The sequence below is a fragment of the Cricetulus griseus genome, chromosome 4 (genome assembly GCF_003668045.3).
Source record: "Cricetulus griseus strain 17A/GY chromosome 4, alternate assembly CriGri-PICRH-1.0, whole genome shotgun sequence".
Lineage (NCBI taxonomy): Eukaryota > Metazoa > Chordata > Mammalia > Rodentia > Cricetidae > Cricetulus > Cricetulus griseus.
In genome coordinates this window covers 209,394,939-209,421,538 of record NC_048597.1, presented here as the reverse complement: position 1 = coordinate 209,421,538, position 26,600 = coordinate 209,394,939, and the positions used below count along the sequence as shown (strand labels likewise).

Genomic DNA, 26,600 nt, shown 5'->3' with positions numbered 1-26,600 from the left:
AGCACCCTTTAAAAGCCAAAAAAAAAAAAAAGAAAGAAAGAAAGGAGCATATTCAAGGTAAAGGCTGTGGCAAATAAACAGGAATTAAAAATCAAAGAAGTCATCAATGGCAATAAGTATAATGCATAAATCTGGGCATGTTTGGGGCATTATTCCAAAATTATTCTAAATAAAACCCAATTTTTAAATTCTATATTTTAAAAAAATGTCATGAACTATACAAATTCAATTATGTTCAGAATAAAACTCGTCACTTTATTTACCAAATAGAACATTGCTCAAGTGAAAGGACTTAGGATTTTCTCATAGAAGTGAGTCAGATAACTAGAAAGGGGGCTGAACTCATAAATATTTAAAGCATAAACAGCTTCTTAACATTTGTGGTCTGACAGAATTTATTTGTTCACTTTTTAAAAGACAGATTTCTTAAAACATTCTAATGAGGGGGAAATTTTCTTTCATAATACTGCTGATTTAAGAACTGCTACATACACACCAGTAGCCAATTTTCATGATCAGAAATGGTATTATGTCAGCACAAAGGTTGAGCTGGACACATCAGCTTTTCAACAGGAGAAATATCACTGCGGCATCGGAAGGCAGCACCAAGTCTCCTGATAAAATAATGGCTACCTTTCCACACACACAAAAAAAAGAAAGAAATAGCACAATCTTTAGGGACTGCCTAGATACCACTTCCTTACATTTAATCATCAACTTTGATTATGCACAAAGCATGACCATAAACAATGAGGTTATTGTTATTTTCCTTGCCAAAGTTCATTTTGTATAAATCAGTTGCATCAGCATTTGTTCTCAAACTATGAGGTTCTGTAAGAACTAAGTACATATAGTTGTAGGGTTACTCCTCCATTATCTGCAAACTATTTCCCCGACACTAACACATATAACTTAGCAATGAAAACACTTGATACAAGTGATCTATATGCAGGAGCTCCGGCAAGTTAAACCAACAGAACCATAGCTGCCGTAAAACTGTAGCTATTTCCTACCAGGGGTAGGTTTCAAGACCCACTGATTTAACAGTCAAATCTCATATCTATAGCTTCATCCAAACTTTTATCATCATGTGTACTGGCAGCTAAAAATGTCGTTACTGGGGACCCTGTGACATTAATTACACTGGTGCTGGTACTTGCGTTACGCACAGCAATGCTAGTCACATTAATGCCCAAAGTGAGCCTGGTCTGCTCCAAGGCCTTTTCTGGCACCGCAAATGCCTCCAGCTTCTTCTCCCCATTGGCCATATAGGAGTTTTGGCAGCCACGACATATACAATCTAAGCAGGCTTTCCGGTTAGAGTAGCAAGGGCAGCGTTGGCCGCGGCATGTAAGAACACTTGGATTTTGAGTAGCACGCCCACATTTACATCCTTTCTTTTCCTGGGGCTTTTTGTACACAGTCTTGGTAGGACTTCCTGGCATAAAATGATGACTAGGAATCTTTTCCTTTACTGCTTTGTCTTTTTTAAGAATACCTGGCTTGGATTTAGAGTGGGATTTCTTGGATCCGTGTTCATGACTCTTTTTCATGCTTTTAGTAGATAAAAGTACAGTTTTGCTGATCTTGGGTGTCGTGCCTCCATTGGGAACAGTTGCTATAGGCTGAAGAGAGATTTTGCTCTCCCGCTTCACTGTCACAGGAGCAGATGCCCCCAGTGTTGGGCCTCGAATAATGGTAGAAATTGGAAGTGGCTGAACTTTCTCGCTGTCGCTTTCAGATCTGGATCTTTTTCGATTCAACTTTGCTACCTTCGGAGTTGCTGCTGTACATGATAACCCATGAAGTGTAGGGCTGGTAGACATGAAAACATTATGGCTAAGAGACTGGGAAGAAAGCTGCAAAAAAGGTCCATTGGATACAGTGGCTTCCAAGTTTGGCTGCAAATTAGGACAGCAAACCTCTGTATTTGAAACAGTTTCTAAACTTCGGAGGACTTCCTCAACACTCAGCAAGAGGGAGTCACCAGGTTTTATGTCTTCACTGAAACTACAGATATCAATACCTGTGGAGCATAAATCAGTGGCTACCGTGTCACAGACAGGTGGCAGGCTGTCAGACAGATCCTCAGTTTTTATATCAACAGTATTACACACGTCAATCGTATTGGGATGTTCAGGTGAGGGGAGATTTAGACCAAATCTATCTATTGAAAGCCCGTTGTAAGTAGGCAAACCATTGATAACAGAACTGCCGATAGCAATGCTGAGGGTGCTTTCAGACATTGGAGATAAACTAGCTTGAGGGTCAGCTGTGGGTTCTGAGGTTGAAGGTAAAGGGGAATGTGTCAAACACAGAGTGAAGGATGAATCTGAAGGTTTCTCTGTCTCCTCACAAAACAATGATCCATCGTTGAGCAACGCTAAAATATCAGAAGAACAGTCAACTGCTTCTATTATATCCCGCGCCAGTGTCGTCTGGGTTATATATTCACACAGTTTCTTGTAGCAGTTCACGAGGATGCTGAGCTGCTTGTTTTCCTCAAACTGCTCATAGTCTTTGCACCAGCTACATGAAGGTTTCATCATCATTTTCTTGCCTTTACAACTTTTGCAGACATAGTGTTGGCAGGTGGAGTTGGTGGGTGCAATAGGATCTTGTAGCAAATGTCCTAAGAGGGAGGAGGAGGAAAACATAGATTTTAGTAAAACTAATTTGCAGTTTCATATAATGGAGTTCAGCTATTATTCTCTTAAACTGAAATTGGTTAAACTCACTAGACTGAGGGGGGTATATATACAGAGATAACTGGAGAAAACAACAGCTCTCTTCATTTCTGTAATACATTCTCCATTCTGTTATCTCAAACCAGTCTTCCTTGATGCTGGTATTCTCCACAAAATGTTACCACCAACCTTCTTATGGTCTTCTCTCCAAAGGCTATCAAGAGGTAAAGCTCAATGGCCAAAAACAAGAGGCTTAAAATCCCTGAGGCCTCAAACTAACACAACATAATAGACAACTTATTGAACAACCAGTACAAATGTTAATTTTGACCAGTTTATATATATGAACCATAAACTTTTAAGACCAAAATGTAAACTACAGTGGAAGAGGGCCTCATTTATTAAAAGAAAAAGGAGTTGTACGTATTCAACTCAAAATCCTCTACAAGGAAACAAAATGAAGGGAAATGTGAGCCAGACACAATAGTGCACACCTTAAATCTCAGCACTCTGGAGGCAGAGGCAGGGAGATCTCTGAGTCCTGGGCCATCCTGGTCTATACAGTTGAGTTCCAGGACAGCAAGGACTACATAGAGAAACCCTGTCTCAAAAGACCTGAGTGGGGGGTCACAACACCACCACCATCCCTGGCTCAATACCAACTCTTTGTCAAGTTAATAACTTACTTGTTCGAGTCCACACACTGTTGCAGGCTGTTATGTTTTAACTGATGACAATAAAGAAAAACAGAATACTGAACTCTAATGACAGAATTCAAAACAGCTATCTGTAGTAAGCCACAGGCATCCTAAGTGCAGCAACATATTACGAAGGTGAAAGTGGGGCTGGGAAGTTGGCTCAGCTTGTAAGGACGCCAGCTAACAACAAGTGTGATGCAGGCATGTGGAGCTGCACTCAAATCCCCAGAAACTACACACAAAACTGGTCCACAAAACATTTCCACACCAGTAAACATTACAGCAAGGGTAGGACAGTGGGAAGGATCATTGGAGCTCCAGGTTCAGTGAGATTTACTTTCAATACTATAAGGTGTGGTGAGAGCAGGACACCTGATGTCCTCTCTAGCCTCTGCCACATAAGACATGCACATGTGTATATATGACACACACACACACACACACACACACACACACACACACACACACACACACAGTAATTCTCCAACTTGAGATGGCTATCAAATTATAAATAAGAACAAGTGGTGATGCACACCTTTAATCCCAGCAGTTAGGAAGCAGAGGCAGGTGGATCTCTGTGAGTTCAAGACCATCCTGGTCTACAGAGTTCCTTCCAGGACAGCCAGGGCTACACAGAGAAACCCTGTTTCAAACGACCACCACCCCAAAAAAAGAACAAGGGAACAGCAGTAAATTCAATCCTCTTATCATTCTTTATACCCCCACAGAAGCAACTGTTTCTTAGCTCCCAATTCAAATGGTTCATAGTTGACCCAAAATAGTTCTTTCTCATCTTCTAAATCACACAAAATTGAAAATCAAGACAATGTCCAAATATTTTTAAATTAAACATATACCCAAAGTACTCTATAAGTCAAAAACATCATAAATGAAATTAGAACGCATTTACTTAACGAAAACAGAAATATATCAACATTTAGGAGAGACAGCCCAGACTAATTAGAGGGAAGCTGCTAACTTTTCAAGGGTCTAGACTGAGCCAGGCATCATGATGGTAAACACTTGTAGTCTTAGCTACTTAGGAAACCAAAGCAGAAGGATAAATTATGCATGGGAGTTTAAAAGCAGCCTGGACAACACAGTCTCAATCTATGTGTGAATGAGAAAACTGAGTCAGCCTCAAGCCCTTTCTTTGACTAACTAGGACAACAAAAGTTTAAGCAGAATAAAGCAAATGAAGACCAGAAAATGGGGCGGAGCAGAGAGCTCACTCTATTACAAAGCAAGGCCTTGTTTCAAAAATAATTTAGTTTACCAAGGAGGAAAAAAATAACAAAACCAGAAATAAAAGCTATCAGACTATCTCACCTGTGTCCTACAGAAATTTAAAGACCTGGAAAACAACCTCAACAACTTTGTGCTATCAAATCAATCAACTTGGATTAATTCCCAGATAATGACTTAAACTGCCACAAAAATTAAAAACCTGAATGAATAGGCATAGTACCAAGTAACATTATAAGATTAAAAACTGAAAACCCTAAGAAAACTCTAAAGCAAACGGTTGATGGTTTTTCAGTGTTATTGTGTGTGTGTGTGTGTGTGTGTGTGTGAGAGAGAGAGAGAGAGAGAGAGAGAGAGAGAGAGAGAGAGAGAGAGAGAGAGAGAGAGACCTGACTGGCCCTGTACACGCATGTAGAGGCCAGAGGTGCACATGAGGTGCCTCTGTCACTCTCCACGGGGTTCATCACTGGCCTGTCTCCACCCTAGCAGTGCTGAGGTTAGATAGGCACCTCCATGCCTGGCTTTTAAACATGAGCACTGAGAATCCAAACTAAGGTTCTCATGCTTGCACAGCAAGCACTTTACCCATTCAGCCATCTCCCTTGACCCCTTCATTTTTTGTTTGTTTGTTTAAGGCAGTATTTCTCTGTGTAACAGCTCTGGCTGTCCTGGAACTCACCATGGGGGAAAAAAAAAAAGAAAGAAAGAAAGAAAGAAAGAAAGAAAGAAAGAAAGAAAGAAAGAAAGGAAAAAAGAAACCAGGCTGGCCTTGAACTCACAGAGATCTGCCTACCTCTGCCTCCCAAGTGCTAGGATTAAAGACTTCTGCAACTACCACCCAGCCATTTTTAAGTTAAAAAAAAAAAATCAGCCGGGCGGTGGTGGTGCACGCCTTTAGTTCAGCACTTGGAAGGCAGAGGCAGGTGGATCTCTGTGAGTTCGAGGCCAGCCTGGTCTACAAGAGCTAGTTCCAGGACAGCCTCCAAAGCCACAGAGAAACCCTGCCTGGGAAGGTGGGGGGGGGGGGGAGATGGCAAAAAAGTATTAAGACCCATGGTACTAATACTAATACTAAGGCCATCACGAAGACAAGACAACAATCACTAACTAGACAGAAAAAGAATCTAACATACAACAAAACCTTTCCATTTATAACATGCATTTCCAGAAAACTAAAACTTTTTGTTGTTTTGTTTTGTAAGACAAGGTGTCTCTTCATGTCCTCACTACCCTGGAAGTTACTCTGTAGACCAGGCTGACCTTGTACTCACAGAGATCTATCTACCTCTGCCTTGCAAGTTCTGGGATTAAACTTCTTTAACACATTTTTTTTTCCATTAAAAGTTATTTGAGGTCCTTAAGTGTGGACGAAGGAGAAGAGGGAGGCACTGGACAGAGCAGAGGCAATCAAAGCATTCAAGATGGAAAACAAGATGTAAAACTTGAGATTAGATTAATCCCATATCTGTGTCTAACCCCAAGAAAGCCACACACAAGAACTCTTAAAACAAGTAAGTTTAGGAAGGTTATAACATAACACATTACGACAATCACCGGCTGTATTTCTATTTATGAATTCTCAGTAATTTAATATTTCCCAAAAAACTTCTACTTAAGACAGCACCAAGAATGTATTTTAGGTATTCAGGTAGAAAAACACTTAGAAATACTTATATAAAGGTGAGATGTAAAAATAGCAAAATCACTTTAGAAAACAATTTGTTTCTTTTAAAAGTTAAATAAAGGGGCTGGAGAGATGGCTCGGTGGTTAAAGAGTTCTAGCTACCCTTCCAGAGAAGGTGGGTTTGATTTTCTTACCCACACTTCTACTCACAACCTGCCTCCAATTCCAGCCCCCAGGGCTCTGTCTGACATCCTCTTCCAATCAATCTCTGCAGGAACCAGGCATGCATGTGGTGGTGTGCGTGTGTGTGCAGGCAAAGCCCTCAGACATAGTAGAGAGGGAGAGAGGGGGAGGGAGGGAGGAAGGAAGGGAAGGAGGGAGGAGGGAGGGAGGGAGGGAGGGGAGGAGGGAGGGAGGGAGGGAGGAGGTTGCTGCTAGTGTCAACACACTACACTGTGCTACAAAAAACTTTGTTTTTTTAGTACAAGTACTCTAAGCCAGACATGGAGCATGCACGAGCACACACACACACACACAAAACTGACAAGCACTTAAAATACTTAACAAATGCTAATGACTTAAAAGAAAAAATCCTCAGAACACTGGACCTGGAAGTAATAACAATCATTAAATAAATCCTACAATGGCAAAAACAGTACTAAACTAAAACGCAATGCAAACAGTTTAGACATGAGCACAACAAAGAGACTAAAGAATCAAATCTGACACCTTTAAATGCTAGAACTCTGGCACAGAGGCAGGTTTTTAAACAGACGGGTATCTAAAGCAGACTCTCCTCAACTCCATTCCCTTATTCCTTTAGAATCTCTACTGGGTCACAGACACCTGTAAAAATAGGATACATGTGCACAGACACAAACTGGTGCACAGAATCTTCTGGCAATCATGAATCTTTTCCTTTTTATCACCCAAAGTTTAAAGCTGCTTTACACACTCCTTGAAGAATCTGCCCAGGCAGCTAATGACGGAGTCTTTACCTCCAGCTCAAATCTCCTGAACTTCAGAACATGTGCAGCTACAGTTGTCTTTTCCTAAGCATGCCTTAATCTTCTGCCCCAACCCTTATTCTCTTGGATGGATACTGACACCATCTTTCACCTCTGAAGCCATCCAGATTGTTCACTTCCTACCAGTGCCCCTGCCTGTAGCTCCTAAAATCTGCCAATCTAACCCTCTAAATTTTATCCATTTGACTACTAATGCCTTAGTTCAAACCACTCAGCATTTCTCACTCTGAAGACTAAATGTTTGTCCACCTCATCCAATCCAATCTACTCATCATCTGCTATTCTGCCAATGAGTTACAGTTCTAAAACATAAACCTAACTGCAGGCTTATCCTTTTGAAAGGCCTTCCAAACTGCCTTCAAAATCCAAAACCCATTCTCCTACCTCCAAATACTGCACCACTAAAGCTCTCCAATTCTCACTCACGCTAACTGCTAGAAAATATGCCATGTCACTGTATGTGTGTGTATGTGTGTGTGTGTGTTCTTCCTAGAGTGTTTTCTCTTCTTCAATCAAATAAGACCTCTACAGGAAGCCTCCCACTCCCCTCTACCCCTAGGATATAATATAATATAATAGCAGCCCCTGCATTATATTCCCACTGCTCACTAGGCCTTGGTTAAAGCCCAGAAATTTTTTGTAAACTTTGTATCATTGTTAGCAACAAGCTGGCATCTAATATACAAGAAGCAGCAACAGAATCATAAAACATAAGGCTTGTGATTGACTGACCGTGGAAATCACTTGTTCCTGTGGCCTCATTTTAATGATATACAGCCAGGTACTAGCAATAAAAAGTTGAGTCTAGAGACTCCCAACCTAGTGTTTTCATCCGTGTCCTCCTATTCTCCAACCGGCTGTCCTCAAACTCACATGGTAACTTAAGCATGAAACTTAAAACTTCTGATTTTCTTGTGCCTACCTCCCAAAGCACTGGGATTGCAGGCACTGCTGCTATGCCTGGCTTAAAAGGTGCTGAGGAATCACACCCAGAGCTTCATGCGCTGTAAGAAAGCACTCTTTAGCAGATGAGCTGTATTCCCAGCCCCTTATCTAGTGTTAGCCAACACCATCTCTACTTCTACTACTGTCTGTAGCATTCATTGACACAATCCTAACTTATTTCCACATTTATCATAAAAAATGATTTGATTACTAAAAGTGAAACAGACAAGGAATAATCAACTACTACATATAAGACCTTTATTGGGGAGACAGAAAGAGACATAGGTATTAGTCATAACTGGATAGTGACTGAAGAAGGAAGAATGAAGGGGAGGATGGATTCCCAACAAGAGACATATGAGGGGCAGTTTGACCTTAGGGACCACAAACTGGGGCTATGCAGAGTCCTACCTAAATCTCTGTGAGCCCAATTTGTGAAACTAATCTGAAATGCTTTATATGAGCACACATGATGGTTTGAATGAGACTGACCCCATATATCTGAATGCTTATTCATCAGGGAGTGACACAACTGACAAGGATGAGGTGTGGCCTTGCTGGAGGAAGTATGTCATTAGGGGTGGGCTTTGAGGTTTCAGAATCTCAAGCCAGGCTCAGTGTCAGTCTCTCTCTGCCTATGGATCAGGATGTAGCTCTTAGCTTTTTCTCCAACACAATGCTTACCAGGTACCATGCTTCCTGCCATGATGATAATGGAATAACCCTCTGGAAGCTGTAAACAAGCCTCCAATTAAATGCTTGCTTTTTAAAGAGCTGCCTTGGTCATTGTGGTGGTATGAAAGAAAATAGCCCCCCCCCAAGGGAGTGGCACTACTAGGAGGTGTGGTTTTGTTAGAGTGGATGTGGCCTTTGTTGGAGGAAGTGTGTCACTGTGGGGTGGGCTTTGAGGTCTCCTTTGCTCAAGCTATTTAATATCACACAGTTGCTTCGGCTGCCTTCGGATCAAGAGATGTAGAACTCTCAGCTCCTTTTCCAGCACCATGACTGCCTGCACACCTGCATGCCACCAATGTCGTGACAATAATGGACTAAACCTCTGAACTGTAAGTAAGCCCCCAATTAAATGTTTTCCAAGAGTTGCCATGGTAGCACATGCCTTTAATTCCAGCACTTGGGAGGCAGAGCCAGGCTGATCTCAATGAGTGGAAAAAAACAAGAGTTTCGGTCATCATGTGCCTTCAAAGCATAGAACAGTGACTAAAATAGCACATGTGCTGGGAAGCAGTGTTACTTTCTCTGTAATAGAGTCCAAAAAGAAAAAGCTCAACCTCCACATCATTTGACAACATTGGAAACCTTTGCTGAAACTGCTTGTGTATAGAATGTATGGCATGTTTACCATAAATGATGGTATTTCATATAATCAATTGCCTTGATTATATACGAAACTCATTTATAAAACATAATTGTTCATAAAATGTTCTAGCAGCAGCAATAAATAAAAAAATGATAAATCTAAACAGGTCTGGAAGTTAAGCCCTAATCCCCTTGAGGTGTTAAGAGTAATATACAACACCAAATCTTATTCACAACCCATTCGTCTATATACAGAGTTCCAGAGCAACCAGGGATACACACACACACACACACCCTATCTCAAAAAAATAAAATAAACTCAACTAAGAAAAACATTAGTATGAGACCAGAGAATTCACCTAAAATAAAATTTTGCTCTTGATATTCCTAAGGCCAGATCTGTTTTTAAATTTCTGATTAAGCGGCATTTGAAATCTGTTAAACTTATACCCATCCAGCTTATTTTAATGGTTTACCACAAAGCAAAGAAATGTCTCAAAACATTAAAAACTAGTGATAAAACTAAGGTTTTAGGGCTGGAGAGATAGCTCAGAGGTTAAGAGCACTGGCTGCTCTTCCAAGGGTCCTGAGTTCAATTCCCAGCAACCACATGGTGGCTCACAACCATCTGTATGAGATCTGGTGCCCTCTTCTGGTGTGCAGATATACATGGAAGCAGAATGTTGTATACATAAGTAATAAGGTTTTTTAGAAATTATTAGACCTCTAATCAAAAAATCAAAGTTATGCTCAGAATAGCATTTTGACATCCCTAACCACAACCCTGTAGCCTATTTTCTTTATAGCAATAACACAATTAATGTAATGTAACACAATTATACTATTAACAGAACAGTTTTAAAATAAGGAAAGAAAACAACAGATACACATAAGTCACTAAAATTGGCGACTGGGTATTTTGATCACCTGACCAAGTTAGGGGAGGTGCTGAACCTGTAATTCTCCTCCAATGGGTGGGCTCTACAAAACCACAAAAGTAATTCTGCTTGTTTTAGTTTTGTTGTTGATATTGTTAGTTTTTCTCCTGTGAAGGGGTCTGGCTGCTCATCAACCTGAAGCGATCCTCAATGTTTCTGCCTCCTGCACACCACCACATTCGGCTCCAAGTCACTATTTTGAAGTTCACTATCATCACTTTAAGTAACTAGGTTCTACTATATTGAGAGACTAGTGATGGCTATGTATATGCCAATTTGACAAAAGATTCAACACTACTATTTTGCTAGTTACTGAAGCCAAATTGCTTACTGAACATCTGAATGTCAAACTTCAGAGTTTAACTAAAAGTATGACAAAATACTTTCTGATACTCAAATTGGTAGGTAAGTCAACAGTTTATAAGTCTCAACAGTGAATAGTATATATTAAAAAAAAAACAGATTCATAAACAAGCCACGTTTCATTTCACATTCCAGCAAAAATTAAAGGAAGTGACTGCCAGATATCAATTATCTTAAAAACAAATGGGACTTCTATAGTGTTTATAGATACAGAGCACTTTTCTAATATTTCATCATTTTCCTATTTTTAGCAAAGCAATGATCCTTGTTCAATTATTGACAATAAGTTAATACACACTAGTCCATTATGCACAATTAAACTGATTCACAGCTGAACAATCCGTCATTAAATGTAGAACCATATTTCACAAGCTGTTGTTCCACTGAGCCAGGAGGTTTGCTTTACTGCCCTCTCTCTTGTCTAACTAAGACAGTGTCTCAACTATAAAGCTCTGGCCCGCCAGGACATGGTTCTGAGGATCAGGCTGTCCTTGAACTCTGATTTTACTGCCCTCCCTTAAATACAGTAACATCTATAACACAGAATCATTATACATGTGGGGAAATTTGGCAAACACAGGTCTGCTTCAATTTACTGGCTCATATACCATTTTTAAGGTCAACTATTAACCTCAAACAGTATTCCATCCAACACAGCACTACTGTCATCCATCATATAGGCATCTACCATGCTCCAGATCTGACTTAGTATCTAGGGATGTGGCTCCAGCACGTGCATTTTTACAAAACGTCCCCCAAATTTTAATACGCAACAAATTCAGAAATCATTAATGCATAACCTTTTGTTTTTGTTCTTTACACATGGAAGCTATCTTTCACAGTAACAAGAGTTCTTGGAGATCTTTCTGATCAAGTCATCAGAGAAACAGAAAATGTGATTAAATGTTTTTTAAGAAAAAAAAAATTGGGGCTGGAGAGATGGCTTTGCGGTTCAGAGCACTGACTGTTCTTCCAGAGGTCCTGAGTTCAATTCCCCAGCAACCACATGATGGATCAAAACTACCTTGAATGAGATCTGGTGCCCTCTGCTGGCATGCAGGCAGAAGACTGTATACATAATAAATAAAATCTTTAAAAATAAAAAAATTGCCAGTATATCCAAGACTATAATACAAAATTCAGTGACAAAACATATAAACTGCAGGGCTTTGGTGGTGCACACCTTTAATCCCAGCACTTGGGAGGCAGAAGCAGGCGGTTCTCTGTGAGTTTGAGGCCAGCCTGGTCTCCAGAGTGAGTGCCAGGATAGGCTCCAAAGCTACACAAAGAAACCCTGTCTCGAAAAACCAAAAACATTTGACTATCTTTTTACCTATCCTTTTTAAAATGCATGGTGGTAAAGGGGGCTGGTGGAAAAGCCTCAACAGTTTAAAGCACTGTTGCTCCTGCAGAGGACCTGGATATGGTTCCCAGTACTCACAAAAACAGCTTACAACAATCTATAATCCAGTTCCAGGGCATGTGACACACTTCTTTTGGCACGAGGCAAACAAGCAATGCACATACATATATGTAAGCAAATATGTATACTCAATTCCTGTAAAATGTTAAAATACATCTTTTTTTTTTTTTAAACATTTTGGAGATTGGGGAGATGGCTCAGTGAGTAAGAGTTTGCCACACAAGCATAAAGATTTGAGTTCAGATTCCCAGCAAACACATTTAAAAAAAATATATAAAAATGGGAGGTTACAAGGGTAGAGGATGAATATGGAAGGACTAGGAAATGAGTGGGATTAGGGTGCATGATGTAAAATTCACAAAGAATCAATTTAAAAAATATGGGAAGGAAAAAAGTATGCCACAATAAATCTGTAACTCCAACACTAAGGGACAGAGGATCACTGGAGCTGGCCAGCTAGCCAAACCAAAAGTAAGCAAACTCCCAGGTCCAAAAAGAAACCTGTCCCAACCGATTTAGGTTAAGAAAATAAAACAGAATACACAATGGCCTCCAACTTGGGCTACATAGTGAAGATACTGTCTCTATAGGTTTAAAAAAAAAAAAAACATAGCCAACCATAGTAGCACACACAATCCCATAACACAGGAGGGATCAGATATTCAGGGTCAGCTTTGATTAAATAATGAGTTTGAGACAATTGGGGGGGGGGCAAGACAGGGTTTCTCTGTGTAACAAGCCCTGACTGTCCTGGAACTCTCTCTGTAGACCAGGCTGACCTCAAACTCACAAAGAGACCCACCTGCCTCTGCCTCCCAAATGCTGGGATTTAAGGCATGAGCCATCACTGCCAAGTGACAAATCTTGTATGTAAAGTCATAAATTCTTTTATAAACAGACTAATAAAATACATTATATTTAAACATCATTCAATAATTTGGAATTGCTTTTACTAAAATATTTGCCATTTTATGTTTTATTACCATAGGCTTCAGAACTGTAAACACTTCAAATATCACACTGTAATCATAGCCTTTATTCTTTTAAAAGTATGAATGTATACCAAGCAGCACACTTCCCCTCTCTTTAAGACATTTTTAAGACTTCATTACCAAAAGCATCTAGAAATTTATTATAATTCTTACCAAAATTCCAATGACATTCTTCACAAAACTATTTTTAAAAGACGCCAACTCGTCAGGTGAACACTGCAGGCATCACAATACTGAATTTCAAACTATACTACAGAGCAATAGTAACAAAACAGCACAGTACTAGTACAACAGATACACAATCCAATGCAATAGAACAGAGAACTCAGAAATAAACTCATACAACTAGACTTTTTTTCTTTTTTTAACAAAGGCGCCAAAATTTTACACTAGAGAAAAACAAACCCCTTCAGCAAATGGGCCAGGGAAACTAGGTAACCATGTAACTGTGGTCCATCTCAACAAAGGACAATTCAAAATGGACAAGTATCTCAATTTAAGACCTGAAACACTCATGTTTCTAGGAACTACACACTGGGAGAATAATCTTCTAGATTCAGGCATGAGTAAGACCTTCTGGAAAAAAATGCTTAAGAATATTTATAACAAAATCATGGCCCACAATAAGCAGACAAACCAATCTAGAACAACAAATCCAGAAAAGAAAGACAACAGAACAGACAAGAATATGGGGGGGGGGGGGCGCTATGTTCCAATGTTCAAAAATGCTTGGTATACCTAGTAGTAGAGTTTTGAAAGGCCTGAGGCAAAAAGTTAACATTCCAGAGACAGAAATCTTTAGTAACAGATTTCAATACCATACTCAGTAACTGGCAGAACCAAAGGGCCGTCAGTAAGGCCACAGAGGATCTGAACACTATTAACCAACTTTGTGAAGATGTTTTAACTGACCAGAAAAATATAGCCAGTGTTCTCTAGCTAACAGGTAAGATCGACAAGCAATTCTTTTTCTTATCCAAGTACAAGGTTTCACAAAATAATTCAGGTTCCAACATTAGAAATGTTACAGATCTAGTGTCCAGAGCATAAGACCTTTTCTATATCCTCCACTCTTTTGGATTACAAACCCAACTACTTACAGGGGGGGGGGGGAGGCTAAACACTATGTGATATTTTGTTTGTGTTCTGACAAATAAAGCTTTCGAGGAGTCAGAGGGCAGAGCTAGTCACTAGTTAACCATAGAAGTATGGAGGCCTGTACAGAGGACAGACAGGAAGTACAGGCAGAGTGACTAAACTATAAGGATGATGAGAAGGAGAAGGGTAGAGGATGCAGGAGATGTATGTGCCATGCTAATAAAGGTACCACCAATAAGGAACATGGTGGGGCTGGAAAGATGGCTCAGAGGTTAAGAGCACTGACTGTTCTTTCAGGGGTCCTGAGTTCAATTCCCAGCAACCACATGGTGGCTCACAACCATCCGTTATGAGATCTGGTGCCCTCTTCTGGTGTGCAGATATACATGGAAGCAGAATGTTGTATACATAATAAATAAAAATTTTTAAAAAAAGGAACATGGGTTAACTTAATATGTAAGAGTTAGCTAGTAACAAGCCTGAGCTATTAGCCAACAATGTAAGTAATATTAAGCCTCCAAGTCAATTATTTGGGAAGCAGCCTCTGGGTATTTGGGATAGGTAAGGAGAGAAATGTCTGATTGCAGTGTGGCAATAAAGGCTGAGTGTGATTTAAGGACAAACAAGAGAAGACATACAGGAGTATTGTCAAGAAGGGGGCCTTTTCTATACATAGCCCCTCCCTGGCTGTCCTGGAACTTGCTCCATAGACCAGGCTGGCCTTCACTCAAGATTTTGGACTACACACTGAACAACTTTGGTTTTCCTGAGATAGGGTCTCACTGTGTAGACCTGGCTACCTCTACCTCCTGAGTGCTGGAATTAAAGATGTGTGCCATCATGCAAGATTCCCATTTCAGTCTTTAATTCCTAACCTTAGCTCCAGCCTCCCCCAAGCCATCAAACCGCTCTTTCAGCCTCCAGTAACATAATGCTCAAATCTCTAAACTTGTTTTTGTCTTTCAAGGCAAGAGTTCCACAAAGGATCAAATCATGCTAAGCAAGCACCCTCCAACTGAGCTCCATATATCCTACTTTCTAAGTGGTTTTATGAGATATTCCATATGTGGCCCAAGCTGGTCCCAAACTCTCAGCCTTAAATGATGACTCTCCTGTCTTTCAGCCTCCCCATTAGCTGAGACTACAAGTGTGCACAACTGCACCTGGATCTCTGAATACTTTTACCTGGGATGTCCTCATAGATTTAAAACCTGGTCTACCTAATGTCTCCCCAAAGTCAAAGACCTTCCTTACTTCATTTCCAGTATCAACTGATTACCTTTGACCTCTTCCATTTTCCCATGATATTTATTACACTGCCAGATTTTTGACAATTCAACATAACTCAGTACAACTTTTTATCAAATCATGCTATATGAAAGTACTATTGACAGACATGTTTATAATAATTTTCTCATTTACCCTACTCACGGATAAGCACAACCAAGCCAAAGTGTTAACAGTACTTAAAATTTTATGTGTAGAATGTAATTTCCTTCCCATTACTGCATGCTGTTCATGTTTTTCGTTCTCCTGCTACTTTCTGCAGGTCTCTAAAATGGGTACATCTGTCTATCATCCTTTCCTGACTGAATCTCCCCCTAAACATGTACAACTTCAAACCCAAATTAACCTTCTCAAATGCAAATGATCTGGAAATCTGTCTCTCCATCAAGATGATTAAAATGAAAAACAGGGTCTTGCAAACAATTATTCCAATTCCACATATCTGAGTATTGAGACTCAGAATTTTAACCAATTAGTAGGTGACTTAGATTCAGAGGGTCTATACTGCACATGGTGAGTAGGGAAGGCAGCAAGTCTAATAGGTGATACAGGTCCCTCAGCTTAACATCAAGGCTTCTCAAAAGGTCCCTATGTAACAGGGCAGTATACTCAGGAAATCCTTTCCCAAAGGCAATTTCATCTTGCACAATATACACAAGTAGTATAAACTACGATTAGAGTAACTTTTAAAATACTAGACAGGAAAACTGTAAAAAGATTTTTAATCATTCAGTTTTAATAGTCCTGAAATGAAGAAAGTATACCAAACTACAAAATGATCCCTAAAGAATGGGGGGGGGGGGCTGCAAAGACATGGCTCAGGAATTAAAAACAATGAGAACTCTGGCTGCTTTTACAGAGAACCAAGGTTTGATTCCCAGTACCTACATAACACACAGCTCACAAGCCATCTGTAGTTCCATCTCCAGAGGATCTAACACCCTCTTTTGGCCTCCAAGAGCACCAGGCACACATGTGGTACACAGACGCGCAGGCCAACAAGATACATCAAAAATGAAATAAAATTAAAGAATTATTCTCAGACCAAAAACAGCTGTGGCCAGGCAGTGGTGGTGCATGCCTTTAATCCCAGCACTCGGGAGGCAGAGGCAGGCGGATCTATGTGAGTTTGAAACCAGCCTGGTCTACAAGAGCTAGTTCTAGGAGGGCCTCCAAAGCCACAGAGAAACCCGGTCTCGGGAAAAAAAAAAAAATCTAAATATGTAAAAATGTTAACCTAGAAGTCTATTGGGGGCTGGAGAGGTGGCTCAGCAGTTAAGAGCACTTCTTGTTCTTGCAAAGGACCCTGATTTGATTCCTAGTACCCACATGGCAGCTCAATGAGGTCCCTAACTCCAGTTCCAGAGAATCAATGGCCTCTTCTAACCTCTGAGGGCATCAGTCAGTCACATACATGGTGCACAGATAGATCTGTGAGAGAAACACTCATACATGTCAAATTAAATTTTAAGTTTGGTATGGCAAGCCAGATTTTATCCAAATTCTTATTCAATAACTTCTTGCTTACTTAATGTCCTCTCCATAACACTGGGCAATACAACATGGGGCTGTGCTCATTAGTCTTATTCATCTATCTCAGCATCTAAAGCATCAGAGATTATCAAAGATACAAAAAATGAAATATTTCCTACATAAAAATGGCGGTGGTGCCATTTTAGGTTCTCTAAAGATAATACACACAATAGCCAATGTTTATGAAGAAATGCTCAACTTCATAAAGCAGAAGTGCAAACTAAAACCACCATGAGTATTCCTCTTATAAACCTTAGAATGAGGATTATAACAAACCCAGAATAATGTTTAATACATTAATTCATAAAATAGAACCCGTGAATACTGGTAATGAGATTATAAAACAACACATGTATAGAGGTTCATCAAAAAAAAACTAACAAAAGGGGCTGGAGAGATGGCTGAGAGGTTAAGAGCACTGCTTGCTCTTCCAGAGGACCCGAGTTCAATGGTGGCTCACAACCATCTGTAATGAGATCTGGTGCCCTCTTGTGGTGTGCAAGCATGCATGCAAATAACTGTATACATAATAAATAAATAAATAAATAAAAACTAACAAAAAATATCCATTAATTTAAAAACCAGCTGATAATCACAAAGAACAAATTTAATACAAACTATAATTTTAAAAAGCAGCAGAGCTGGGCTGGAGAGATGGCTCAGAGGTTAAGAGCACTGACTGCTCTTCCAGAGGTCCTCAGTTCAATTCCCAGTAACCACACGGTGGCTCACAACCATCCGTTAGGAGATCTGGTGCCCTCTTCTGGTGTGCAGATATACATGGCAGCAGAATGTTGTATACATATTAAATAAATAAAATCTTTAAAAAAAAAAAAAAGCAGCAGAGCTGGGTATGCTGGCACTTGCCTTTAGTCCCAGCACTCTGGAGACAAGGGCAGGCTGATCTCAAGTTTGAAGACAGCAAAGGCTACACAGAGAAACCCTGTCTAGAGAAAAGGAAAAAAAAAAAAAATCAATCTCACATCGGTATAATTTAGTTCTCCCTTATTCTTCGAGCCTATATTCCAAGATCCTTAGTAAATGCCAGAAAACAGTACAGTATACTCAACAATTTTTTCTAGAAATATATACCAGTAACTGTAACGTACTATAATAGAAGGTATATAAATGTGTACTCAAACCGTGTGTGTGTGTGTGTGTGTGTGTGTGTGTGTGTGTGTGTGTGTGTGTCTAAATGTCCTATTACCAGGGGAAGAATGTATGCTTAGTATTCCCAAGGCCCTGTTATTCAATTCCACCATTAGTAGAACACGATGACATGTACACTTGGGAAGTAAAGGAGGCAGACTTATATGTGAATTCCAGGCCAGCCTGGTCAGCCTGGTCAGTCCATAGAAACTTCCAAGCCTTCCAAGTACTACAGGGTTGGTAGCATACCGAACACTCTGGACAAAAGGTCTATCTATCCTAGGTAGGAAGAGTGCAACAGTAGCCTGGCGGTGGTGGAACACACCTTTAATGCCAGCTCTGGGGAGGCAGAGGCTGGGGGAATCTCTGTGAGTTCAAGATCACCCTGGTCTAGAAGACAGGACAGCCAGGGCTACACAAGGAAACCCTGTCTTGACAGAGTGAGACAGCATAACGACCAATTTAATGCTTAGGGTTTTTTGTTTGTTTGTTTTGGTTTTTGGTTTTTTTTTTTTTTTTTATTTTTTTGAGACAGGGTTTCTCTGTGTAGCTTTGGAGCCTATTCTGGCACTTGCTCTGGAGACCAGGCTGGCCTCGAACTCACAGAGATCCGCCTGCCTCTAACTCCCGAGTGCTGGGATTAAGGCGTGCACCACCAATGACCACCTAATGCTTAGTTTTATTGGTGGTGTTTTTTGGTTTTCTTTCTCCCCCCCCCAGAATTTTCCTTTGACATTTTAGGCTGCAGTTGACTATAGGTAACTGAAATTGTGGAAACTAAACAACAAACAGGAGAGAACTAAAACTTGAGGTATTTATATGCCCTTGTTCATAATAACACTGTTTGAAATAGCCAAGAGGCAGAAGCAACCCAAATGCCCATCTATGGAAGAATGGCTAAACAAAATACATATACACAACAGAATTACTCCTCAGCCTTAAAAGGGAAATAATGTCATATGGCATGACTTTGAGGAACCTAAGGACATTATACCAAGTAAAATAAGCCACACACACACACACACACACACACACACACACACACACACAAAAAAAAAAACCCACAATATGGTCCGTTTATATTAAGTATGTAGCATAGTCAGATTCACCCACACAGGGCTAGCAACACGGCTTAGCGAGCAGATAAAGGCACTTGCTGCCAAGCCTGGGAACCTGAGTATGATCCCTAGGACCCACCCACATGGTGGAAGCAGAGAATCAACTCTCTCATACCATGTATGCATGTAAAGCACATATACAAAATAAATGTTTAATTTATTGTGCCTGCTGTGCAAACTTAAGAACCTGAGCTTATTCTCACACACATAAAAAGCTGGGCTCACCTATAATCTCAGGGCTGGAGAGGAAGACAACAAGCCCTCCCCCCCCCCCGGGGGGATACCAGGTGGAGGGACAGAGACAGAGAGTGAGCATTTATTTATTTGTTTATTCATTTCCCTGATGCTAGCGAATCAAACCCAGAGATTTGCACATGCCAAGTAAGCCTTCTAACACAGAGCACCATCCCAGGCCCATGGGTCTTTGTTGTTTCTGTTGGGTCTATGTAGTCTAAGCTACTCTCCAACTCTGAATTCTCCTGTTTCCACTTCCCAAGTACTGGAATTAGTCATGTGCCACCAGACTCAGTGAGAATAACACACTAATTATCAAAATGCATGTTTAAGAAAAAGGATACCTACAAAATGTTAACCTAATACCTATACAACTGAATACAGATGGCCTTTAAAAGAAATAAATTATAAAATAAGTCACTCATGGTGACATGTTCAAAACACACATCTTAAGACCCATGGTCTTTATAAATTAGTTTGCTCTGGCACAAAGCAAAGTATTTCTGCCCAAAGATAATCAGAACACTAAACAGATCAACATCATCACTCAACTAAATCCAATGTGAGTCCACCATGGATTTTACCAACAATGGTAAAATAAGTAAATCAAAGGAATCCTTCATAAAGCTAAACCTGTTCACCTTTCAGAGGTATTTTTCATCCTCAGAGCACATCCTTCCCATGTTAATGATGCTGAAAAGATCTCTTTTAAATGGAGCAAGTACTCATCCATTCAACAAATACTTATTGACAGCAGTCAGACACAGAGGTACAAGAGTGACCAAATCAAGTAAGACTCCCACTATGGGGGAGCCACCTACCCCACAGCACACTGTAATAGTGTAGTGGGACTAAGAGAAGATGGCAAGTGTCCAGGGATGTGAGATGGCTCAATAGGCACTGACAACTGCACACAAGCTTGGCAAATTACAACTCAATCCTCCAGACCCACAGAGATGAGAAAGCCAACTCCACAAAGCTGTCCTTCCACCTTCATGCGCATGCATCATGCACTCAGATGAATAAACATTTTTTAAAGTCCTTAAACAAACAAAAACAAAAACCACTGGTCACTTCGTTGTACTATGCCAGTGGAAAATTAATCTCCACTCTAGGCCCTTACTGTTTAGTAAGAATTATGATACCTAAAAGGTAAGCCCAAACCAGTTTGTTACAAGACTCATTAAAATACCAGGACAGTATTTGTGTGCCAGAGTAGAAATCTGACCTAATATTTTATAGGACTACAAATATCTCCCACAATCATTTCAAGTTCTAACAGTTTATTTTGACTGTTTATCAAACTTGTACCATCTGAAGACTGACAACTTTACAAAAAACGTAAAATCCATACAGCATACTGCATAAATTCTAAAAACAAAAGAAATTCAACTATCTAATAAAGCCAAGCTAACACTTAAAATAAGACCTTAGAGCAGACACTTAAAAACAGTCCTCAGTTACTGTTTTAGCAATTTCCTGTTCTAAAAAGAACAGTATTTCTCTTTAAATATACAAAACAACTAGGAAAGAAACGGTGACATTGCTAACTGACACTTCAAAGAACAATGATCATAAAATCTGTGATCTCGTGAATATTCCACATTTAATAACTGACCTGAGTGTGTAGGTTCTTCCTAAGGCTGAAGAAATAGCTCAGTTAAGAGCACTGACTGCTCTTGCAGAGGAACCAGGTTTGATTTCCAGCACCCACACGGGGGCTCTGTTCCAGAGGATCTAACGCCCTCTCCTGGCCTCAGCAGACACTGGATGCACACAGTATAGATATACATGCTGCTGTCCAAACACCCATACACATAAATAAAATAAAATAAAATAAAATCTCAAAAAAAAAAAATTTAAGTGGTATGTCAACAAGCACCTAGTATGTACTAATCCAAGACTTTCAGTAGATTGTTCTTGTTCTTTTTGTTGCTGTTGATGTTTTTGTTTTTCCAGACAGAGTTTCTCTGTGTAACCTTTACTGTCCTGGAACTAGCTCTGTAGAGCAGGCTGGCCTCAAACTCAGAGATTCATCTGCTTCTGCTTCCTAAGTGCTGGAATTAAAGGCGTGCAACCACCACCACCTGGATTGTTCTTGTTCTTAAAAAGACAGGGCTAAAGAGATAGTTAAGCAGTTAACAACACTCACATGGCAGCTCATAACCATCTGTAACTTCAGTGGCAAGAGACACATTCTGGGCTCCAAGAGTACATATTAGGTGTATACACACATGAATGTAGGCAAAACGCTAACATGCATAAAATATTTTTTTTAATGTTGAGTTTTTAAAGCCACTGCAGCTAAACAGGGTGTCACATGCACTCTGTTTCATCCCAGCACTCTGGAGGCAGAGGGAGAGGCCAGCCTGGTCTACACAGAAATTCAAGACCAGCTAGGGCTATAAGTGAGATCCTCTCTGTCTCAAAACAGAAAAAGAATGTAAAAGGAATGAACATTCACCATAGGAGTTGGAGAGAGCTCTCCAGTTAAAGGCACCTGCTACTCTAGAAAGAAACTGGAGTTCAGTTCCCAGCACACACCTTTACTACAGTTCCACAGGATCCAATGTCCTTTCTGACCTCCTAGAGCACATGCCCACCCCTGGTGCATATACACACACTTGGACACGTACAGACAAAATAAAAAACAAATCTTAAAAAAAAAAAAGCCCGCACATAACTCAAATTTAAGGGGGAAAAAAATAAACAGATAAAGGCTGCCTGCCAATCCAGATGTAGAACTCTCAGCCACTTCTCCAACACCATGTCTGTCTGAGAGGCCACCACACTTCCTACCATGAAGATAATGGACTAAACCTCTGAACCTGTAAGCCAGCCCCAATTAAATGTTTTCCTTTGTAAGAGTTGCTGTAGTCATGGTGTCTCTTCACAGCAACAGAAACTCAGCCAGACAGGCCTTTAATCCCAGGCAGAGGCAGGCAGATCTCTACTTTCAGGTCCAGCATTCCAGGGAAGTCACAACTATACACAGAGAAACACTGTCTTGAAAAACAAAACCAAAAAAGGAAAAGAAAGAAAAGAAACCCTAACTAAGACAAGAGGAAAAAAGTCAAAGAATGAGCATACCAGCCAAATGCACAGGGCTTTTACCTTCTCTTCCTTCCCTCACCTCAAACTGAGCAGGAAAGAGTGAAAGGAACAGCACAAAAATACGTAATAAACAGTATATTACCTAAGGATTTTCCTATATACACCAGAAAATTAAGATGATTATAGAAACTGCACTGAAGGGGATTATAAAATGCCATAACTACTAGAACAAAGGGTTACAGAGGTTCTGAAGACAAAGAGAACTTTTTGCTGGCTGGACAAGGGAAAATTCACCAAAGAAAGCTAATGAGTTCTGGGACCATTACAGAAAATGAGCATTATCTTCAGGCAAAAGAAACCTTAGGAAAGCCAGGCTCTAGTGGTACAGGACTGTGGTATTCAGAAGGCTGAGGAAGCAAAGTTACTAGTTCAAGGCCAGCTAGTCAACAACATACCCTATGTTCAAGCCCCAGAAGGTGGGGAAGAAATGGAAAAGAAGAAAATTTTAAAACCATGTTTGTAAGGGTAAAAACATCTATTCGGCTGGAATAGAAAAACTGTTGGGGGGAGGGGCGGGATGGGGGACTGACCACAAAACAGAAAAAGGAATACATCAGACATCAGAGGACCTGCTGAAATTGAACATCCTATTTACAGCACCAAAACAGAATTAAACCTAACTTTTACATATTGTTTTCATGAAATAAAACTGCACATGCATACTATTAATGAGTTCATGCTTTTGAACTAAGAAAAAAGAAGTACAAGACTGTACCTGGTACAAAGATAAACAGTGCTGGAGCTGAAGTCAAATAATTTTCTCTTTCTCTAGATAACCATGGGCTTGTGGGGGTTGGGGGAAACCTAGACCTGCATCCCTATTACTGAAATGGCATTAAAGGCAACCGGCTAATCTTTGCTGCAAAATGAAAAGGAAAGGAGGCAAGAACCAAGGAGAATAATCACAAAGTTCCAGTCATAAAATCTCAACTGTGCGGCCAAAGACCGCGTGTTAAAATAAACAGACTACAGTCAGGCTTTTCTTAGATGATACTTTGGGGCTGGAGAGAGAGCTCAGCCATTAAGAGCACTGACTGCCCTTCCAGAGGACTGAGGTAGGACTCCCAGTACAATTCAGTCAGTAACCCCAGTCCCAGGGGACAGACACTCTTCTGGCCTCCTCAGGCACAGCACACATGTGGTGCATATACATACACACAGACAAAACATACAGAAAAATAAACTTTAATGCAGCTTTATATTTAGTGTGTGCTTTTTTTAAGTCTATACTTAAATTATTAAGTCCATGATTATTTAGATCACCACTACCGTGAAGCTACTTTAAATAATTTAAAAGCCCACCAAGCCTGGTAGCACACACCAGGAATCCTTGCACACACCAGGAATCCTTGCACTCAGAAGGCCGAGGCAGGAGGCTCTCCACTTTTGAGACGAGCCTAAGGATATGCAATGAGATACTGTCTCCGAAATATAAAATAAGGAATGTAGTTCATCAGTAGAATTTTTATCTAGCATGTTGAAAGCCTTACGCTCTACACTTGACAATGCAAAAAAATAAAATAAAATTGTGAAGTTCCAAATACTTAAGCACCATCCAAAGTCACCACTTCCTGGCAGAGCTTAAGCTCCACCCCTCTAGGAAAGAGGCGGCCCTACCATATATATATTCACGCGTTAGCTGGTAATGGCTGTTTCTGGAGGGCATCCTTACCGACCTCTTCCCCTACTTTATTTACCACCGCAACACATCTACCTACTCTCCTCAAAACAAAGCGGGAAGGAGTGCCAGGGAGGAAGCTAGGTCAGCACGGCCGCCTCTTAGAAGCACTCTACAAAGTCAACTCAGAGGCAAAGAGCTCTTCAACAGGCCCTGCGTTTGAGTCAGCACCACCAAAAACGAAGTGAGACTGTAAAAGGGAGCACCATTAAACCAAGCAAATTCTCTGTGCACTTCCCTGGGTAATATTCCAACTAAAAGCCATATCAGAATCTAGCCCTAAGCCCTCATTTTACACAGCAAGACACGGAGGCCTAAAGCAGTGAAGTGATTTGCCCTAAGTGATTAATAAAAGTACTCTGTCTGTACTGGTCATAGCAGTGCTAAATCACTTGGTTGCTTGAATGTTTGAGATTGAGTACCTGACCAGCAAAAATCCAATCTTCACCCTTTCTGTACCCCTCAGTGACTTAACCCTAAGCTATACAAAAAAAATGCTGGATGAAATCTTGAATATTAGTTCTATGTGTCAGCCACTTGTATGGAAAAATTTACTCTTCCTCAGAGTGTCTCCAGTCTTGAATTCAGGCTGAACAAGTGGATTAACAATCCCTCAAATAAGCACACTAAGTGGAGGGCATCATCAGTACCTTGCTTGTTGCCCTTTTATTTGTATTAAACGTTTCCTGCTGTGTACGTTTTTGCTTTTTCCTTCTTTAAATAGGTGAAAGATTTATACGACCTCAAGAGAGACCAAGGATAATCGTTCTGGTTTTTCAAGTGTCAACTACTTAGTTGTTATATATGCCCAGTTAACACAAATGATTGGCTCTTTAAACACTTTCCAATTAGACAATATTATTTTCTCTCATCTCTTACAAATAATCCGTAAATATCGTAACCAACAGACAGGCTTTGAACAAAAACATCTAAAAATAATCCTCTGAAACCCAGCATGGTTGTGCATGCCTGAAATACCGGCGATCGAGAGACACAAGAAATCACAAGTTCGAAGTCGGCCTAAGCTATATAGTGAGAACCTGCCTTTCATTTAAAATTTAAAAAAAAGCAACTCTGCCAACCCACCTGATTTTAAAACTACAGAAAAAACTAATCTGTAAAAATTCCATCAACTAAAAAGTGCCATCAGCTCATAAAGTCACCGGTAACCCTCAAGCCATCTGAGGTCTCTGGCTGGAGATGCATCAAGATTATACCATCCACTCTCAGCACAACAATTTAAGGGGTGAAAAGAAAGTCACGTGCATAAGTCTTAACAACGTTTGACCCCATTTAATCACAGCGGTATTCAATCAGTTGCTACAGCAAAGGCTTTTTTTAAAAAAGGCAGCACGCTGCTGGTATCTCAACCCCATGTAGTCATCAACACTGCGTGTGTGACGCTGTCAAAGAATTCTCTTAAACTATATTTAAAAAATAAACCACCACCAGAGAGGTGGGTCAAGACGAATTAAACCGTTTTGAACGTTAAGGCCGCCGTACAAAGTAGCTGGAAAAGGTTCTCCGCCTTTTCTGAAACGCCGGGCAAAAGTCCCTGGGCGAGTTTCAAAACTAATGACCGTCCACTACCGTCCAGTGGCACCGCTTAAAATGAACTAACCGAACCGGCCAACCGTTCACGTCCCTACTGCCAAAGGGCCTCTGGAAAACAAGCAGGGAAAGGGGAACAATAAAGAAGCGTCTCACCGCAAACACAGCAAGAGAGGGACTGTCGGAAGTAAGGCAAGAGCCTGTTAATCTCGGTAAACGCCTTGGGGTCTCCGGGGTCGTAGTTGAGCACTAGGCGGCTCGCGGAAATGTAGAGAGCAGTAGCATTCACGGGGTTCATTGCAGACACTTCGACACAAATGGCTCCCGGTTGAAAAGAAATTCCGGATCCAAGTTTGTAAGCAGCCAGGGAACAATGGCGAGTTTACAACTATTCGGAAGAAATCTGAGCAGAACCACTGGCCAAAGCAGCAACCAAAATCCGTGCAAGTTTGTGAAGCTGAAGCAATCCTCCCACACATGGGGCCTTGCCGCCCCTCCTCCGTCCCTGAGACTTGCAGACCGAAGAAGAGAGGGAACGAGCAGGGCGAGCGAGCAACCAGCGTTCGAGTTCGACCGAG

At 40.6% G+C, this 26,600-nt stretch overlaps 1 protein-coding gene across 1 annotated transcript; it reads right to left on the bottom strand.

The window, feature by feature from the left end:
• Window positions 1–648: 648 nt before the first annotated feature.
• On the bottom strand, window positions 649–26,354 carry Msl2 (MSL complex subunit 2). The gene is made up of 2 exons (XM_027414303.2): window positions 26,179–26,354; window positions 649–2,632 (listed from the first exon to the last, which is right to left on the bottom strand). Exons 1-2 carry the CDS (start codon window positions 26,318–26,320, stop codon window positions 1,041–1,043), a joined length of 1,734 nt encoding a protein of 577 aa, XP_027270104.1. The 5' UTR covers window positions 26,321–26,354; the 3' UTR covers window positions 649–1,040.
• Between the last annotated feature and the right edge of the window lie 246 nt (window positions 26,355–26,600).